An 18,621-nucleotide genomic window follows, 5' to 3' on the forward strand; every position below is an offset into this window, starting at 1 on the left:
GCCACTTCCCCTAAAAATTGATTAAATTGAGGGGTTTTTTGTCACTGCTCTACCCAAAATACCCCATAATGACAAAGTGTTACGTGGTCCCCTCGGTGACTACCTGGTCTCGGTGACCCCCGGACCGTGAGAGGAACTTCGCCAGAAAGTAGTATTATATATGCGCTTTCGCAACGCAATCCCTATGAATTCCACCCAAGAGAAAACTGATGTTCAATGATATATTTCAAGGGTAATGATACCATACAATTTCAATGATACAATCAAGGGTATATTCCCCGAGCAATCCGCCATCCACAATTCACACTCAACAATCAATCAATCCCCTAGATGATTAAGATGGCCATCTTATATATGTGTGTCCCCTTTTGTACTCACGACCCCCGTTTTGGTCTCTGTCCCTCACAATGTCTCTGGGCCCCTCCTGACCAAGATGATGGCCGGCGTCGCCGCACTCGGGCGGTTGAACGAACCCCGGGTGGACGTGTTTCCACCGGGCATGTATCGTACCGGGAACCACGACTGCAGCCCCCTCGTGGCCGCGCGAAGCGGGTACGGTAAAGCAAGCAAAAGCCCCACGCCGCTTGCAACGCGTGTTAGGCCCCAACGTGCGACCCGTACGCGTCTTTGTAGACGGTGCCGCGAACGGTGCCAGACGCTGGGTCGGTGCACGGCCCCACGGCAACTTGACGTCTCCACCGGGTAGGTACACGTCCCGGTAACTCCTCTCGCCAGACGGGCTTGGGGAACGCCACTTTTCCACGCGGCGCAAGATCGATCCCACCTTTCGTCGGAGCGGGGCGAGGAAGAAGAATCCTCGTCGCTTTTCTTCCTCGTGTCTTTTTCCTTCCGTTTCCGGTCTCTTTTTCCAGAAGGGCTTGGAGATCTCGCGAGATCTTGGAGACGGCGGCAGGGATTTTCGAAGCTCCACACGGTCTCCACGTTTTTCGAAGTTAAGTCTGTTCACAATTGTATTTTGTCGAAACTGTATTTATCTTTCGGTGTGTGAAGTTATTGTGTGCAACTTTGGTTGTTTCTCGGTGTTTATCTTTCATAAATTGATCGTCTGTTTGCCGTGTCGCGAGCAAGGCCTTGTACAGTGTGCACTGTACAACCTTGAGGCTTTGTTTTTCTCTCAGTGGTCCGTCGTTTGTGATCCAATAACTTTCGTTCTCTGTATTCCCAGACTTTTCACCCATAGCCTACTTCCTTGTGTAAATCTCAACTCAAAAAAAAAAAAAAAAAAACATTTCCTTCTCTGTTCTCATTCGTTTATTCATTCTTATTCGTTCGTTCGTTCTTCGACCACGTGTTTCTCCCCCATTTCCCCAGATAGTTTTCACTCATTAACCTTCAATGTTTACACTTTCCCCTCAAGTTATGTATTCCGTCATATTTTATAACACCTTTTTCTTCTTCTTCTTTAAAAGGCTGCTTTCGACTTGCTCACCAAATCAATTCATCCCCAAAAAAATTTCCATCTCCTATAGTGCCTTTTTTCTACATTCCCTAAACTCTCCTGCACTCCATCCTCCATCCAGCGTCCTTAAACGTATTTTTAACTCGAAGGTCACAAGAAACTCATTTTGCAATAAATGTTCGTTTCCCATAAATCGTACACTTTCAAAAATCCAATCTCACCCCTCCCCTCCAAATCTTCCCCATAACCCCTCCCCTCCAAATCTTCCCCATCACCCCTCCCCTCCAAATCTTCCCCATCACCCATCCCTTTCAAATCTCCCCCCTTGCCCCCTCCCTCCTAAACTACCCCCTCACCCCTCCCCGCCAAGACGCCCCCTCGCCCCTCCCCTCCTAGACTCCTGCCTCACCCCTCCGCTCCAAATCTCCCCCATATCCCATCCCTTTCAAATCCCTCCCCTTGTCCCTTCCCTCCCAAACTCCCCCCTCACCCCTCCCCTTCAAATCTCCCCACCCTCATTGCTTCTCAATTTCCCCCCTCTCACTCCCCCTCCTCAAAGCGTCCTCCCCGCTTCTTCCCCCTTCAAACTCTCACCTCCATCTCCCCCAACCTTCTGCCTCGCTCTTCCCCCTCCTCAAATAACACCTCATTGTGGCTCACCCAATCACCATCAAACCTTTTGTCCGCCCCATCCTTCCCTTTCTCCGAGCTATTCTGAAATCTCTGACACACCTTCAACAGCTCTCCCTACCTCTTCCACCTCTTCCACATCTTACCCTACCCCTCCTCCCCCCTGTTCTGTATCTGATGCTCCCCCTTCCTCTTCATTAACGGTATGGACCTCAAACATCCGGGGCCTTCGTTCAAACTTAACTGATCTCTCCATACAGGTTGCTTCTGTCAAACCAGACGTGATCTGCTTAACAGAAACTTTCCTCCTTTATGATGTCTCTGATTCCATAGTATCTCTCCCGGGCTACTCCCTCCTCCGGTATGATAGACCTGAGCCTCGTCCTGGAGGCGGGGTTGCTATCTTTATCAAAAACTCTCTTCCTCACTCGCCCTGCACTGCACTCTCTCCACCTCACCCCCAGGAATACCTCTGGCTACGGCTTCCCCTTCGCTCCCACCTCTTGTTCATATGTGTGTTGTACCGTCCACCAAACAGTGATGACTCCATCTACATCTCGCTGTCTGATGATATGGACCAACTTCTATCTACTCATCCCAACTCTCTCTTCCTCATATGTGGTGATTTCAACTGTCATCATGCCAGTTGGCTGGGTGTGGGTACCTCTCTCACCAGCCATGGCTCCTCAGCAAAGGACTTCTGCGACTCACTGGGACTGACACAATCTGTCAATTTCCCGACCCGGATCTCAGTCAACGGAACATCTTCTCTTCTGGACTTGGTTATGACTAACTTCCCTGAAAATGTCTGCTGCTCTTCTTCTGCTCCGATCGGATCATCTGATCATGTCCTTGTTAAAGTGGACATCTCTCTGACCATCCTCAGGGAGCCTGCTCAGCGTCGACGAGTCTGGCATTTCACTCAGGCCAACTGGCACGGTCTTCAAGCAGCCATCAATCATCTGGACTGGTCTCCCATCTCTACCACCTCTGACATCAACTCATCCTGGGAATTCTTCCAAAGTAAATTGCTCTCTCTCATGCACAGATTTACCCCATCTCGTCTTCAGTTGTCATACCCTTCCTCCCGTCCATGGTACACGGAATCTTGTGGTGAGGCTGTTGCCCAGAAACAACTTGCCTTCGTCTCCTGGAAAGCAAATCCAACGGAAGGAAATCTCATTTCCTTTCACAAAGCCCGAAACAAGTGTGTGTCCATCCTCAGGAGAGCCAGGAAACAATATCTCTCCGTTCTCAAGACCGAACTCTCTTATCTGTCTCCCTCTTCCAAATCCTGGTGGCGTCTGGTCAAATCCGTTTCTGGTGTTTGTTCCCCCTCCATCCCCTCCCTTACCTCAAACGGCTACACAGCTGACTCCGCACGTGAAAAAGCTGAATGCCTCAACTCTGTGTTTGCCTCTAAATCTTGTGTCCCAAACCCATCCCTCTCTGTACCCACCATACCCAGTCGTACCCTGCTGCTCCTGGACTCCGTGTCCTTTCCTCCTGACAAGGTGGAAAAGTTTCTGTCAACCCTCGACTCTGATTCTGCAACTGGACCCGACGGCATCAGCCCACGGGTCCTAAAATCCTGCTCTGCTGCTCTATCTCACCCTCTCTCTGTTCTCTTCACCCTCTCTTTTGCTCAAGGTCAACTGCCATCTGCTTGGAAATCAGCCAACATCACCGCTTTGCACAAAAAAGGTGCAAAAACAGATCCTAGCAACTACAGACCAATCAGCCTTCTCCCAATTATCAGCAAAGTCATGGAATCCATCATTGCTTCTGATATGAAATCTTTCCTCTTCTCCAATGGCTTGATCTCTGATCATCAATTTGGTTTCAGACCAGGTCACTCTACTCTGGACATGCTGCTTCTGCTGTCTCAACAATGGATGGAGGTCCTCAATGCCAAACAGGAAATTAGAGCTGTCTCCCTCGACATATCACGTGCCTTCGACACGGTCTGGCACCCCGCTCTGCTCTCCAAACTCTCCTCCTTTGGTATCCATGGAAATCTCCACGCATGGCTGGCGGACTTCCTCTCTAGTCGTCGTCAACGTGTGGCCCTGAATGGGTTTCTCTCATCTCCTCTTCCTGTTCAGGCTGGAGTTCCCCAAGGCAGTGTTCTGGGCCCCGTGCTTTTTCTGGTCTTCATCAATGATCTCTCTGACTCTCTCGAAAATCCTCTCTATCTCTTTGCTGATGACTCCACTCTCTGCCGCTCCATTCCTCATCCCTCAGATCGGCAGTCTGCTGCCTCCTCACTCTCTGAAGACCTGGACAAAATCACAGACTGGTCAAACAAGTGGAACATGTCTTTCAATCCTGACAAATCTCACACTCTTACTATGTCTCTCCGAAAAGATCGACTGGACAACCCTCCCATCTACTTTCTCAACAATCCTCTCCAAGAAGTTCTGTCGCTCAAGATTTTGGGTCTCACTATCTGCCATGATCTTTCTTGGGAAAACCACATTTCCAAGCTGGCCTCCAAAGCCAGTCGCCGACTGGGCATCCTCCGTCGTGCGAAGTCCTTCCTCGGCACACCTGAGCTCCTCACCACATACAAGGCTTTCATCCGCAGCTCAATGGAATACTGTTCTCCCCTATGGGCCGGTGCTCCTGCCTCACACCTAGCTCGGCTTCACGCTGTTGAAACCAAAGCTTTCAGAATTATTGGAATCTCCCGCGATGAAGCTATCTCTGAGGGCCTTTCACTCACTCACCGCAGGCAGGTAGGTGGTCTTTCTGTCTTCTACCGACTCCTCTCCGGCCTCGCACCCCCAGCTCTCTCTGTGCTCTGTCCCCCAAATATTCCTACAGGTCGCTCAAGATCTGCCAGCAACCCTCTGATGGTTAAACTGCCGAAATCTCGGCTCTCCGCTCACCTTCACTCTTTCATTCCTCTTTTCTCCCGCCTCTGGAACAAACTCCCTCACTCCCTTCAATCCCACTCCTCCCTCCAGGTCTTTAAAACAGCTGTTCACCACCATCTCTTATCTTCCCCCATCCAAAACCTTGATCTTTTCTACCCCCGCTAATTCACCCCAGATCCACCTTGTTTGAAATTCCAACTTCTTTCCTGGAAGTCCTGGCAGTGAGCATATGTTTTATACCTCTCCCACTGCCCCCTTCCCACGCCCCCCCCCCCAAAGCCCTCTCCCTCCCACAGATCTCTCGATGTCTCCATGTCTCTCGGTCCCTGCTCTCAAATGTTGTGTTTGTGTCCTTCCCCCTCTCTCCCCATCTTGTCTACCGCTCCCTATGTTATATGTTTTATGTGTCGGTTTGTCTTTCTGTGTGATTAATGTTCGCTCTTTCACGAGCCTCGATCTTGTATACAAAAAAAAAAAAAAAAAAAAAAAAAAAAAAAAAAAAAAAAAAAGGGCTCCTGACCCTCCAACCACAACAACCCTTAATCGACTACACATTAATAAGCAACCCTGAATAGTAATTCACATACATTCCCCTAAATATGTAACAAAAGTAAAAACATGTCTTTAGATTTTTTTTACAAATGAATTAAAAACGAAAGCTGAAATGTCTTGAGTCAATAAGTATTCAACCCATTTGCTATGCCACTCCAAATTGAGCTCAGGTGCGTCCAATTTCCCTCGATCATCCTTGAGATGTCTCTACAACTTGATTGGAGTCCACATGTGGCCAATTCAATTGATTGGACATGATTTAGAAAGAAACACCTTCCTATATAAGGTACCACCAGTTGACAGTGCATGTCAGAGCAGAAACTTCACCATGAAGTCCAAGGATCTGTCCTTAGGACTCCGAAATGGAATTGTGAGGAGGCATAGATCTGGGGAAGGATATAACAAATTCTAATAGAGAGAGCACAGTGAGCTCCTTCATTAGGAAATGGAAAAAATATGGAATTGCCCAGACTCTTCCTAGAGCTGGCCATCCGACCAAACTGAGCAACCGAACAAGAAGGCCCTTGGTCAGGGAGGTGACCATGAACCCAATGACCACACTGACAGAATTACAGAGTTCTTTGGCTGAGATGGGAGAACCTGCTGGAAGGACAGCAGTCTCTGCAGAACCTCACAAGTCTTGGCTTTATGGAAGAGTGGCCAGACGGAAGCCGCTCTTGAGAAAAAGGCACATGACAGCACACCTGGAATTTGTAAAAAGAAGGCTTGTGAAATACTGAGAAGATGAGGCAAAAGATTCTGTGGTCTGCTGAGACGAAAATGTAATTTTTTGGCCTGAATGCAAAGTGCTACGTCTGCCGGAAATCAAGCACAGCTCATCACCAATCTAACACCATGCCCACCGTGAAGCAGGGTAGTGGCAGCATCATGTCGAGCATTCGATACAATCTGGCATCCCACCCTGCGCTCCAAACTCTCTGTGGCCAATTCTATCTCCAAACTCTCTGTGGCCCGCTGTATCATCCAAGGCCAATTCCACTCTTAGCTTCCTGACTTCCCTCATTCTCGTAACCAACGTGTTGGTCTCAATGGGACCCTTTCATCTCTTCTCCCTGTCAAGGCTGGTGTGCCACAAGGCAGTGTTCTGTGCCCATTACTATCCCGAATCTTCATCAACAATCTCTCTAGAAAATCCCCTTTATCTCTTTGCTGATGACTCCACCCTCTTCCGTGACATCCCTCATCCTTCAGATAGGCAGGCAGCAGCCTCTTCCCGCTTTGTAGACCTTGATGAAATCACAGGCTGGTCAAATACTTGGAATACGTCTTTCAATCCTGAGAAATCTCACACACTGTCTCTCTCCAAAAGAACCATCTGGAAAACCCTCCCATCTACTTACTTAACAATGCCCTTGAAGATGTTTAGTCTCAAACGTTTAGGCCTCACTCTTCAGCCATGATCTTTCTTGGTCAAAGCACAACTCAAAGTTGTTCTCCAAAGCCAGTTGTGACTGGGCATCCTCCGTCGTGCAAAGGTCTTCCTTGGAACACCTGAGCTCTTATCCACTTACAAGGCCTTCATGTGCAGCTTTATGAAGTACTACTCTCCCCTTTGGGCAGTCTGTTTTCAAGACGGCTGTTCACCACGATCTCAGATCGTTCCCCATCCAAAACCAGGATGTTTTCTACCCCTGTTAATTCTCCCCAAGCCTTCCTCTTTTCAACTTTCCTGTTTTCCTTCCTGAAAGTTTGCTTCTTTGTCCATCTTGTGCACCCCCTGTTTGCTCCCCTAGTCTTCATTCTTCCTCACATCCCTTGTGTTAAAAGTCCCTCTTATTATCAAATGATCTTATCTCCCTCTCATACCTGTTTTGTTGTGTCGCATTGTGATCCGTTCTATGTTCTAGCTCCTCCACAACCCTCAACTCTATCAATAAAAGTTTTCTGCTGTATTTCCCATAATGCACTAACTTTCTGTTCAAGGTGGTTTTTGAGCCAATCTTATAAATCACCAGTATTCATTTTGTACAGCTATTTGGGGCTGTCGGCGATGCCCTCCTGTGTCGATGTTCTGTGCTTTGCAGGGGGAGAGCTGTTCATGCAGCTGGAAAAGGAAGGGATTTTCCTGGAGGATACGGCCTGGTATGTGAATCGATTCCTCTTTGTGAGAGAACGGATTCTAGTAAGGTTTAATGGACTCTCAATATGGCCGTCAAAATTCACATATTAATGCATTAGTCGGATGCTTACTGTTGGTAAATACATTACAGTTTCATTGGAAGGAATGCTCATTGTAACTGAATTCCTCATTACAAGTGGCACATTTGGTTGACACATTTTAATGAATTAATTCCAACTTCATAATCATGTGGACTATTGAGAAAAAAAATCTAAATTGAATGAGCCATCTATTATATAATGTGAACTGTGATGTCTGTCCGTGCGTTTGGCTGTGTCCCTCTTCCGGCGGTCGCTTCCCGTGCTGTGTTTGAAAAGCTTCACATGCAGACAAAGCTCAACATTCAATGTGTGCCACGCTGTGTGCCATGATGAAGCTATCTTAACACGGAAATATGTACACCTCAACATGCAACCCCCTTGGTGGAGAAACTCCCCTTGGGGAGGAGTGGGGGGGGGGAGTTAAATCGATACAACCTCCATCGCGTAACCCTTAGTCTCCCTGCCAAGTTTGGTTGACATTGGATAAGTAACGACCGAATTTATCACAGTCAAAAATCGTCAGACAGACAGACAGACAGACACCACATTGCGTATTTTAGTATGATGATGTGCTTCAAAAGCTGAGGTCGGGTCGCGGTGGGAGACACGAGGGGCCGGGACACGGAGAGAAGATAAGGGTCGGGACGCGGGGGAGAAGATAAGGGTCACGAAGCAGGGAGAGAAGATGAGGGTCGGTACGTGGGGGAAAATATAAGGGTAAGGGAGAAGATGAGGGTCGGGACACAGGGCGATAAGCAAAGTGGGGGGGGGGGCGGGGGAGGGAGGTACAGGGGAAGGAATGAGGATGCGGGGTGTGAAGGAAGCAATGAGAAGGTAGGATATGGAGGAAGCAAGGATGGGGATGACATGGACTGGATGGACACTTTAGTGGAGGACATGGAGCAAAGTTGATGTGAGGTGACCTGACTTCCAAAGCAGATGGAAGATGACCTCGGGCAAATTATAGAGTGAATAGAGCAGAATGTTTGTGAATTACATCATGCCGTCGTTGAAGTGAATCCGTCAACAAAGCAATGGGTACTTTTGCTAATGAGAGATATATTTAAGTTTAAACTATTCCTGGCGAGTTCACTACAAGGTATCCAGGTCAGACCATAACAAACAAGGAGAATCTTTAGTTTTGTTTTTCATTTATGCCTTTATGGTGTGGTGTGCTTGAGCACCCTCAACACTTGTGGCTGCTCTGATAACCCAGCACCCATTCATAGATTACTGGATTTAAACACGATTGGATGCCATGATAACCCAGCACCCATTCATAGATGATTTGGTGCCGTGATAAGCCAGCACCAGCTCATAGGTGCCATGATAACCCAGCACCCATTCATGGATGACTGGATTTAAACACGATTGGGTGCCATGAAAACCCAGCACCCATTCATAGATGATTTGGTGCCGTGATAAGCCAGCACCAGCTCATAGGTGCCATGATAACCCAGCACCCATTCATGGATGACTGGATTTAAACACGATTGGGTGCAATGACAAGCCAGCACCACATCATAGAATACTGGATTTAAACATCATAGAATACTGGATTTAAACATGATTGGGTGCGATGATAACCCAGCACCAGATCATAGGTGCATGATAAGCCAGCACCAGCTCATAGGTGCAATGATAAGCCAGTACCAGCTCATAGGTGCCATGATAACCCAGCACCCATTCATGGACGACTGGATTTAAACATGATTGGGTGCCATGATAACCCAGCACCAGATCATAGGTGCATGATAAGCCAGCACCAGCTCATAGGTGCAATGATAAGCCAGTACCAGCTCATAGGTGCCATGATAACCCGGCACCCGTTCATGGACGACTGGATTTAAACATGATTGGGTGCCATGATAAGCCAGCACCAGATCATAGGTGCATGATAAGCCAGCACCAGCTCATAGGTGCCATGATAACCCAGCACCCATTCATGGACGACTGGATTTAAACATGATTGGGTGCCATGATAAGCCAGCACCAGATCATAGGTGCATGATAAGCCAGCACCAGCTCATAGGTGCCATGATAACCCAGCACCCGTTCATGGATGACCAGATTTAAACACGATTGGGTGCCATGATAATCCAAATCCAGTTTTTATGTCATTTCAGCGATTAAATGCAATCCCTTTTGAACAGACTACAGTACTTGCAATTTTGTGCACATCCTGGATGTAAGTGAAAGGTGTGGTGGTGAACAGCTGAGTTCCTGTGAAAGAGAAATTATTGATCTGGCGGATCACCTTTATGTGATCACGTGTTGGATTATAACGGTGGTGTGTCACTAAGGTTGGCCAAGTCTTGGTTTATAGGAGGGCTTCATGGAACCCTTTTATAAACCAAGGATTGACCAATGCATTTGAGTTTCTATTATCATGTGACCATTTTGTTAAGAATAGGGTGATTCCGCCTTGAGTGCCTTCAGCGCAGCACGAGGAACGGGACAAATTAAAAATAGGTAACTCTGTATGATCATAAATCAGGTTTTTTTTAAATTTCCCATTCATTTTAAAGTGTAGTTTTTACATGTTTTGGCAGACCTTTTGATGTCGGATCTTGTTGATGTGAATATGCATAATTTGATCGATTTATTTATTGGTAGTTATGTCAAGATCTGGTGGTGTTGTTTTTTTGCAGCTTTTATTTGGCAGAAATAACCTTGGCACTTGGACACCTTCATTCTCATGGAATAATCTATCGGGACCTGAAGCCAGAGAATGTCATGCTGAATAGACAAGGTAATAACTATCATGATAATCATCATACAATGAATAAAACAACAATGAATAAAACAACAATGAATAAAACAACATCATACAACAATGAATAAAACAGGGAACTTTGGTACAGGAAGAAGCCATTCGGCCCATCATGCCTGTACTACACCAACACCCAGTTACCATCACCCATCCACACGCAAATGCAGGGATACAAATCCTACCAATATCCATGTACCCCTCTATCAGCAATGCTTATAGGTACCTATGTAATTCCAATTTAAATCTATCAATTATTTATGCTTTCACTACCTTTCTAGGGAGACTATTCCATGCATTTTTTTGTATACATAGTCAAAGCTCGGGAAAGAGTTAATGCTCGGTGACTGAATGGGTCAGAACGTAAAAGGACAAAAGGAACAGCAGATATAGGGGAGAAACACCAACAGCAGAGCCAAAGGCCAAGGCTGAGGGAGAAAGACAAACGATGGGTATGGGGAAGAATGGGGGGCAGGCGAGGATGCATGGGATGGGCAATGTGGATGCAGAAGGAAACTCTCAGGAGGGAAAACCAGAAATTTGGAAGGAGGAGGGACTGGGTTGGGGAGAAGTAGGGGGGGTGGGGGGGGGGGGATAATTAACGAAGATCGTGGCTTTGGATTGAGGATAATCTGAGATGGTGGTGAACAGCTGTCCAGAAGATCTGAAGGGAAGAATGAGATTGAAGAGGATGGTGAGGTTTGTTCCACAGGTGGGAAAAAGAGGAACAAATGAGTGGAGGTGAGCAGTGGCCCTGGATTTTGGTAATTTCACTAAAAGGGGGTCGATAGATTGTTTCACCAAAAGGGGGTCAGTCGATGGACCATGTGGGCCCTGCAGAAATCGTGGAGGGGGAAATTCCAATAATGTTGAGAGCTTTAGATTCCACAGAATCCAGGAGAGATAGATGTGATGCTGGGGTGCCATTCCATAGGGGGGAGAGAAGTATTTCATTGAGCTACGTATTTCATTTCAGTCCTTGTAGACAGATTAGCTGTGATTTCCAAAAGCAAAGACTTGGATCAACAGAGGATGCCCAGTCTGTCTGGCTTTGAAGGCCAGCTCTGCTATGTGATTGGAAAAGTCGAGGAAACATCTTGGCTGATTGTGAGGCCGAGAAGTTCAAGAGACAGAACCTATTTTAGTGGCTGATCATATCAATTGATAAATAGGTGGGTTGGTTTTGATGATCTTTCCGAAGCGACATGGTAAGACGACAATAATTTTCCCAGGTTGAAGGACATGTTCCATTTATCAGATCAACATCTAATCAATTCCAGATCAGCAAAGAGTGATACAGCTACAATCTGTCTAGCGATGGGTTGTGGCACTGCACGATGCAACGTGGAATCGTTGGCACAAAGGAAGAAAAAGCATTGGGGAGGTCGTTTGTGTAGATTATGAATAAGACTGGGTGCAACACACTGCTTTGGGGAACTCCAGGCTCCACTGGGAGAGAGGAGGGTTCTCTTGAAAGCAATGCACTAACTGTGTGAGCAACACACTGCATCATGTGAGCAGAGGAAGTCAGAAATCCAAAATGAACGCAGGCTTAAATGCCAAAGGGCAGAGAACTTGACAAGCAATCCGGGTGCCAGACTGTGTTCAATGCCCGAGATATCTCCAAGGAGACAGTCCTCACCTCTTGATAGGGATTTAGGGCCTGCAACCATTGCTGAGAGAAGACCAGCAACATGATCAAAGTTTTGATTGAGAAAGACTGCTTCAGGGTCAAATTTTGGTTGTATGGAAGGGTTTCATGGCGACACAGATACCTTAAAGGAATTTTTCGTCTCATTGGTCGAAGAAACTTCCCGATACCAGATTAGAACTACCTTTGCCTTCCTGTGTCAACAGGGCTCTAATGTATCCTCCACACACCGAGCCTCTTTCTGGTCCAGTGATGTTACTTTGTTCCTTCTAATTGAGGAGAAATTAGGTCCAGTAATTGCCTGACTTAGCCCAACGTGTTGTCCTTCATTTTCGGTGGGTTTATGGTTTCATCGATGTTCTTTTCAGATACCAGACATTGATGTCATTTACGTTTATTGATTTGTTGCAACAGATGGCTGCAATTTTTTTTTTTTTGGCCAGAATTACCAGGATAAAATTCTACATCGAGCAGGTCAACAAGAGCGCAACGCTGAATGAGCTTGTTTGTAGGGTTTATAAATTGCACAGATGAAGGGGTTGCAGAGTTGGCAGTGGCTGTACAATATTAAGATGGCAGCGATAGTGGTGGTGGCCATGGTTTTTTTAAAGTACCCCCATATGGACTGTGTCAACACCTTGTTCCAGGGCACATCAAGTTGACAGACTTTGGGCTGTGCAAAGAATCAATTCACGATGAAGCGGTCACACACACCTTCTGTGGAACCATCGAGTACATGTGAGTTTAACATTGCGTAGCATTTGGTGGAACAGGTTTTAAATACTTGGAAGCGGTATTTGCTGTGTGACACAGCACAGACACCTGACTTGTATTTGGTGCGCGTGTGTAATAAGGACTGTATGTTTCAGGGCTCCGGAGATCCTTACCCGCCGTGGACACAACCGCGCCGTGGATTGGTGGAGTCTGGGAACCCTCTTGTTTGACATGATGACTGGCGCGGTGTGTAAACGTTGCTGCTTTGTTCATACTGTATGATGCATGTGTTCTCACGATGACGCTTGAGGTTCACCCACAAAATGGTTCTCTTCGGTTGATGATACAGTTGCTTTTTTATTTAAATACGCGATGTTGTTCAAACACTTGCAGTTGTTGTACGTGGTACAGTTCACTGCATCACTGCATCACTGTGTATCGCTCTCATTACACGGGCCCGTGTACAATCATCAGCATGTTGTATGTGCAGAAAGGTGTCCAATTCCAAGGATCTGCCCTTATTACTAAGCACAACACTCATGTATATAATTATAGTTCCGCATTTTCACGATAATATAACTACCCGAGGAATAATCTATTAAAAATATTTGTGTCGTATATTCTCCTTCAGACTACAATTACCACGATCAATTGAGTCCATCACACACCAAGGAGCAGCAGTATAAAATTGATGAGTACACATCATCTCAACCCCGTTAGGAACTAGATAGTGAAAGACAAACGATGTGTTACCACACTTTGAAAAATCGCACATTTTCATGTTTGGTGTCTCACACGGCACAACAAAAACAATACGCGACTTTTGAAATGACGTACGAGGCCTTGTGCGCATGCGCTGTGTGTTTACACTGATTCGGTTCTGCTCGCCGGGCACTTTTAACCTGCCGCTGCTAGCACAAAATATGAAATTAAAATAGTCCTTTAAGCATAATTTTCAGCATTAGACAAAAGTTTGGCAATTTCAAAATGGTTAACCATAATTGTTCTGTTCCAAAATGAAAATTGGACTCGTAAGAGGAAATAGTAGAATACAACAAATAGACAAATAGAGGAAATACAACAAATAGACGTGGATAAGACCGAGAGGTGTTGATTTCCTATCATTTCCTGTTAATACAATTAGCAGCCGCAGTGGGTATACAAAACACACACACACGGACGCTAGAACTTTTAGCAGTAGATGCAAAAATGGAGTATAATTTTTCTTGTGGACCCAGTACCAAACAAACCAGGAATTTATAGCAAGGCACTCTGCTCCCGTAGCTCGCCCACCCTCTAACCCCTTCCTTACATGATTAGTAGTAAATATCACAATTTTAAACTTACCCTGCACGTTCAAAAGCCCCAGATATGTCCTTCCTGTCAGTGTTCAGAAGCCCTTAATGCAGATACACAGTCCATTCATTGGTAGCGATCTGTCGGGGGTTTGTGTAGCACACGCCTGTCCACTCGGGCCTTGAACCAGCCGACATGGTGGGGAGGTTGCAGTACGAGCAGCTTCCTCTTCAGGAAGCTGAGAAAATTCTCCGAGTATTTCATTGTGCAGAGGTACAGCCCTTTCTCTCGGGTACTTTTCAAAATATTTTCAGCCTATTTCAGAAGCATTGTGAGCCATTTCAAGTAGCAATCTTTATCTCCCACACACAATATACTTCATGATGCCCTGAATGCCGACATTCCTTGGAGTTTTTGTGCCTGCTTACCGAACATTCTGGGGTGGAATACGTCATTTTGAAAGTCTCGTATTGCTGAAATGTGACATGCAATTGAAATTTTAAAAAGTGTATCTTACTTAAAACTTAACTCAATAAGTGCCTTTATTTGTAATATGCCTAACTTTGGGAGTTCAGGTATGCTACCATGTCATGGGCAGGTTGCTGGCTGAGCAGCTTCATGATGTTTTTTTTAGTTTGTCAACCTAGCTTATGACAGTACAGTTTGAGTTTTAGTCATTGAAATTATCTCTGGACTACATTCTTGCTGCTTATTTTCTTGTCTCACAAAGGCTATTATCCATACAGGAAATAAAGCCATACAAATGTATGTATTTCCCATGTTTGGCAGGAGTTTGAATGTTTGGGTTGAATGTTTGCCTCAAGAGGGCCAGTTCATCACACATTTTAATTCTTGATTGGAGGAAACTGATTTATCTGCTCAATCACAGTCTGTCTACTCTGCTTCTTTTAAACGTTCTTTGAGAATATTGGAAATGTTATGCCTGTACTATGAATTCGTGGGAGATCACGTGAGATTTTGGAGGGTCCAGTTGGTAGATTCAACACTGCAGATGGCATAATTTGATAAGTGTGTGTTTTTGTTGTTGTATCCGGATCGTGATTTGTGTAAGATGTGGTATGTTTGATATTGCTAAAGGTGAGAGCCTTTAGCAGGTAACGGAGCAGAGTAGCAGGTAATTGTATTGGTTTTACTTAGAAGTGTGTGTTTGAAGGCCCAATCGTTTTAACAGCAAGTCCAGCGGATACATTTTTGTTGTTTTTGTTGTTACTCCATGCACAATAAGTGAAAAGCAGTGTCAAATCAATTGGTGAAGTGCCTACCTGCCTGTGACGGTGAAGTGATAGGCTCATAGACTCAACTTCATCGCAGGAGATTCCAATGATCTTGAAAGTCTTGGATTCCACTGAGTCAAACTGAGCAAAGTGTGAGGCAAGGGCACCAGCCCAGAAGGGAGAGCAGTACTCCATCAAGTTATGGATGAAGGCCTTGTAGCCTCAGGTGTGCTAAAGAAGGATTTTGCACGATTCAGGTGTGCCATGAAAGGATTTTGCACGATGGAGGATGCCCAGTCGGTGACCGACTTTGGAGGTCAACTTTTAAATGTGGTTTGCCCAGGAAAGATCATGGCTGATAGCGAGACCCAGGAGTTTGAATGACTGAACCTCCTCAAGAGGATTGTTACGAAAGTTGATAGGAGGGTTTGCCCAACGGCCTTTTGGAGAGTGAGAGTATGAGACTTGTCAGGATTCAAAGGGTTGTACATGGGGTGGTTTTAGGTGGTTAAAAAAAAATCGTCCCAGGCCGAGGGTGAGGGGAGGACTCAAATTCTTAATTTGTAAATGTGTACCCTATAGCGTCACCTGGTGGAAGCCTGCATTACAAGTCTTAAGAAAATACAACATTGGCATCATAAAAGTGAGTTCATCAACTAGTCTGTAAGGTTGAGTTCTTTGCTAGTTGACAAAATAAGTACAGAATACTTTTCAGCAGAATGGGTAGTGATCGGACCAGGGGCCACAGCCTGAAGACACAACACAACAGGCATTTTAAGGCCATTTTCCCTGCAAGAGCGGGGGTTAGCCTGAGGGCCTGAAGGTGAAGAAGAAAAGACTTTGGATGAAGTGAAACAGGTTCTTTCATTCAAATAGTAGTTAATACATGGAACAATGTCCCTGGGAAGGTAATGGCAGCAGAAACAGTATATAGGTTTAAATTGGAGTTTGAATTGGAGTTTTGGAATAAATTAGAAGCATTGGGGATAGAGGGGTACATGTACATTTTCAGGAATTGGAGGTAGCTTAGGCATACACTACCGGTCAAAAGTTTTGGAACACCTCAATTTTCCCAGTTTTTATTGAAATTTAAGCAATTCAAGTCCAGTGAATAACCTGAAGTGGTACAAATTAACAAAGGAAGACAGACAGACAGACCTTTATAACCCTTAAAAGTGTAGGTCTTTCCTTTAGAGAAATTGCAAAGAAATCCAAGGTGTCAGTGAGTACAGTTTCCTACACCATCAAAAGGCACTTGGAAACTGGAGGAAACTCTGACAGGAAGAGGTCTGGCAGACCCAAAGCCACAACAGAATCAGAAGACAAGTTTCTGAGAGTCAACAGCTTGCGTGATAGGCGGCTCACAGGACAACAGCTTCAAGCACAGCTTAACACTGGTCGAAGTAAGCAAGTCTCAGTTTCAACTGTGAAGAGAAGACTTCGAGCTGCAGGTTTGACAGGTCGAGTAGCTTTAAGAAAGCCATTGCTAAGATGGCAGAATAAGAAAAAGAGGCTTGCCTGGGCCATGATGCGCAGAATGAGTTGAAATTCTCAAAAGTATTTCATTTTAATTTCAACAATTTTCTGGAAGAAATGGTGAATTCTTTGAAAAAAGTGCAAGGGTGCAAATATTTTTAGCCACGACTGTATGTAGTGATTGTGATATCTGTGTGAGGTTCTCGTCAACAGGTGAATGGATGAAATTTGGATGTAATGTGGTGGAGAGGTTAGGTGTGTGACAAGGATGAAATGTTTGGATTTTTGTGAAGATCCGGATGCTGATACTAGAAATTTTAAAGTGACTCTTTACTATTGAGAATGAATGAATGAATGATCGTTTTAAGGCCATTTTCCCCGCGAGAGCGGGGGTTAGCCTTGCGGGCCTCATGACAATCATGGTTCCCTGTTTGAGGCAATGTTTTTATGGCCGGATGCCCTTCCTGACGCCAACCCTTAGTCGCCTTTTACGATGCGCAGGGCTACGGTGTACCTATTCTAAATCGGGGTACACACCGTACACTCTTTACTATTGAGAGATAGTGCCAAAAAACAATATATAGCACGATGTCTCAAAAAGTTGTGGACGGATTCGGACAAAACTTGGTGGATTAGTTGGTTATGAGACAATAACAAGCTAATTCGATTTTGTTTCAGATCTGGATCCAGATCCGGCCTATCCGTTGATACAACGCGTAAACTGTTCAGTCTGGCAGAGCTATGCTGTATACCGAGTGCCGTTCTCGTTCTTATATTGACTGTAAGGCTTGTGGCATGACTACATTTATTTCAGTAAGTACAAGGGAATTATGATATGGCATGACGTTTTGGTGTAGAACAGGATTCGAACCTGTTCCTTTAAGTCTGAGTATTGTTCTAAGTTTAGTTTAAGTCTGTTTTAAGTCTGTTCATACTGACACCATTTCTTCACATCATTCATTGAACTCTATCTTCCCACCATGTTCCCTCAGCCTCCGTTCACAGCACCAAACAGAAAAAGAACTACAGAGAAAATCCTGAACGCCAAATTGAGTTTACCTCCGTACATCACACCTAATGCCCGTGACCTGCTCAAAAAGGTAACTTTGTTAAAAAAAAAAAATAATACAGTAATAATAAATGTTCCTGTTCACTTGTTTTTGAAATCTTATTCTTTATTTGGCTACGTATTTATCTACATACTGAGATTTGCCTGAAGAGTGGAATGCTGTAAAGTGGGCTGTTTTTATTTTTATTTTGTTTTGTATTCTAAATGAGAGAGAGAGAGAGAGAAAGAGAGAAAGAGAGAGAGAGAAAGAGAGAAAGAGAGAGAGAGAAAAAAAAAAAACAAAAAAAAAAACGAAAATGAGCAAAGGAATTAATGAAGAGGAAGAAGATAGAGTGGATGCAGGTTACCGTGTTTCTTTCCTCGTGGTCGATTAGAAGATGGTTGATGAGCGTCCAAAAGATCACGAGGTGACATTGAAGATGACGTGAGATGGTGTACTGGTGACTTGAACTCCTGAAGGGAAGAATGGAATTGAAATGACTCAGCAAGGCAGTTCCACTAGTCTCGTGGGAGAAAAGAGGAACAAAGTGGAGGTTTAGCAGTAAGGCTTTATTTTGGAGGAATAACATGGAAGACGTTACTGTAAGAACGCGTGCATCATGGAGGGAGTGGGGAGAGGTGGACGACTCAAATGAAAGTGTCGAAAGTGTCCAAGACCAGCAGAGGGGCTGGTAGAAATTTTTTTGTGATTAAGTAGTCATGTGTCTTCTTTATACCCTGCGCTCGCGAAGCGAAAAGCTGGGTTAAG

The 18,621-nt window shown here is 45.2% G+C and overlaps 2 protein-coding genes across 3 annotated transcripts in view; one reads left to right on the forward strand and one right to left on the reverse strand.

The window, feature by feature from the left end:
* LOC137418387 (la-related protein 1-like) overlaps positions 1 to 18,621 on the reverse strand; it is a 169,794-nt gene that overhangs the window by 143,455 nt on the left and 7,718 nt on the right. The window lies entirely within an intron of this gene.
* LOC137417262 (ribosomal protein S6 kinase beta-1) overlaps positions 1 to 18,621 on the forward strand; it is a gene marked incomplete at its 5' end in the record, with an annotated part of 59,911 nt that overhangs the window by 8,842 nt on the left and 32,448 nt on the right. For both annotated transcript variants that reach the window (XR_013621436.1, XM_078768471.1), the window contains 5 exon segments: positions 7,527 to 7,584; positions 10,314 to 10,414; positions 12,731 to 12,821; positions 12,953 to 13,043; positions 17,797 to 17,904. Coding sequence is in view for 1 of the 2 variants with exons in the window: in XM_078768471.1 (XP_078624597.1) it covers positions 7,527 to 7,584; positions 10,314 to 10,414; positions 12,731 to 12,821; positions 12,953 to 13,043; positions 17,797 to 17,904 (449 nt within the window).

The sequence above is a fragment of the Myxine glutinosa genome, chromosome 14, assembly GCF_964187855.1.
Source record: "Myxine glutinosa chromosome 14, kmMyxGlut1.1, whole genome shotgun sequence".
Lineage (NCBI taxonomy): Eukaryota > Metazoa > Chordata > Myxini > Myxiniformes > Myxinidae > Myxine > Myxine glutinosa.